The sequence below is a fragment of the Cebus imitator genome, unplaced genomic scaffold, assembly GCF_001604975.1.
Source record: "Cebus imitator isolate Cc_AM_T3 unplaced genomic scaffold, Cebus_imitator-1.0 Scaffold847, whole genome shotgun sequence".
In the NCBI taxonomy this organism is placed as follows: domain Eukaryota; kingdom Metazoa; phylum Chordata; class Mammalia; order Primates; family Cebidae; genus Cebus; species Cebus imitator.
In genome coordinates this window covers 255,948-257,328 of record NW_016108162.1, presented here as the reverse complement: position 1 = coordinate 257,328, position 1,381 = coordinate 255,948, and the positions used below count along the sequence as shown (strand labels likewise).

At 38.2% G+C, this 1,381-nt stretch overlaps 1 protein-coding gene across 1 annotated transcript in view; it reads right to left on the bottom strand.

The window, feature by feature from the left end:
* LOC108297811 (zinc finger protein 723-like) overlaps positions 1-1,381 on the bottom strand; it is a 55,504-nt gene that overhangs the window by 13,577 nt on the left and 40,546 nt on the right. Inside the window, exons 4-6 of the mRNA XM_037735578.1 lie at positions 954-1,080; positions 362-460; positions 156-230 (exon numbers count right to left, since the gene is read on the bottom strand). Of these exons, the coding sequence (XP_037591506.1) occupies positions 156-230; positions 362-460; positions 954-1,080 (301 nt within the window). The remainder of the gene's footprint in view (positions 1-155; positions 231-361; positions 461-953; positions 1,081-1,381) is intronic.

The window sequence follows — 1,381 nt, the reverse complement described above, 5'->3', positions numbered from 1 at the left end:
AGAGCGAAACTCCGTCTCAAAAAAAAAAAAAAAAAAAGAATAGTTTAATATAAAGTTTCTCAAAATAATGCAGATATCTGCGTGTTCCTCAAAACAATGAAAAAGCATTCAGATTGTGCAGTCTCATATGTTACGAAGAGGACTTTGGCTCTCACTGTAAACTTGAAGGAAGATCAATGAAGGGAAAGTAAAATCCTTAGAGAATTTAAAGCGGAAGAGACAAGGTGGGCCTATGTAAGAACAATAAAACAAGCGCTTAAACACCTCAGGCTTCCCAAAACACATTGTAGGAACTGGCTTTTTTTTTTTCTGATCTCCCAACCTTTCATCTACGTCAACTGTTTTATTCATTCTCACCTACCTGGGGGTGTGGCTACCATACTGTGTCTCTTCATATTCCAGGGATCTTTTCCTTGCTCCAGACAGGTGATCCAATCTGGTGTAGAGACAGCAAGACCTGCTTTATTAAAAATAAATAACATGAATCTTACTCATATTCTCTAATTATAAACCTAGTACAGTGCTTAGTAAAGAGAATGTCGTAGAATATTCTAAAAAATTAATCCCAAAATACTACTTAACGACAGAAAGTTCTTAACATTTAGAAAATATTTTAAATGTATAGGTCCTTAATTTCACTATCCTGTACTCATGAGTCAAAAATTAGTGGTGGCAAATTGATTTTAACATAGGAGCAACAATATTTTATACCACTAAATTTCTGAAATTACCACTACTCTAGAGTGAAGGATACAGATCAGCTCAGGAATGTAAAGTTCAGGCCAAAATACAACATCTTGAAGAAAGTTTTTTCTATGTGAACAATTCCTCAAGATTTCTTGAAAACAGGGATCAGAAACTCATTATACAAAGCATAAATTACCAAAAATTATTCTATAGAGAAATGAAATCTTTAGGATATGTAAGGAATTGTGTATTAAAGTTACTCTCACCCAAGAAGACCAGGTTTCTGTAGTTCTCTAACATCACTTTTCTATACAAATCTTGCTGAGCAGGGTTCAGGCACTGCCACTCCTCCAGAGAGAATTCGATGGCCACATCTCTAAATGTCAACGGCCCCTGAAACACACACACAAACACACACGTATTTACAAATGTCCGGGGCCAGAATTTATCATTTGAATTAAGGTTAAACAAGAGTAAAGAAAATTGGGGCCGGGCGCAGTGGCTCAAGCCTGTAATCCCAGCACTTTGGGAGTCCGAGGCGGGTGGATCATGAGGTCAACAGATCAAGACCATCCTGGTCAACATGGTGACCCCCCCCGTCTCTACTAAAAATACAAAAAATTAGCTGGGCATGGTGGCGCGTGCCTGTAATCCCAGCTACTCAGGAGGCTGAGGCAGGAGAATTGCCTGAACC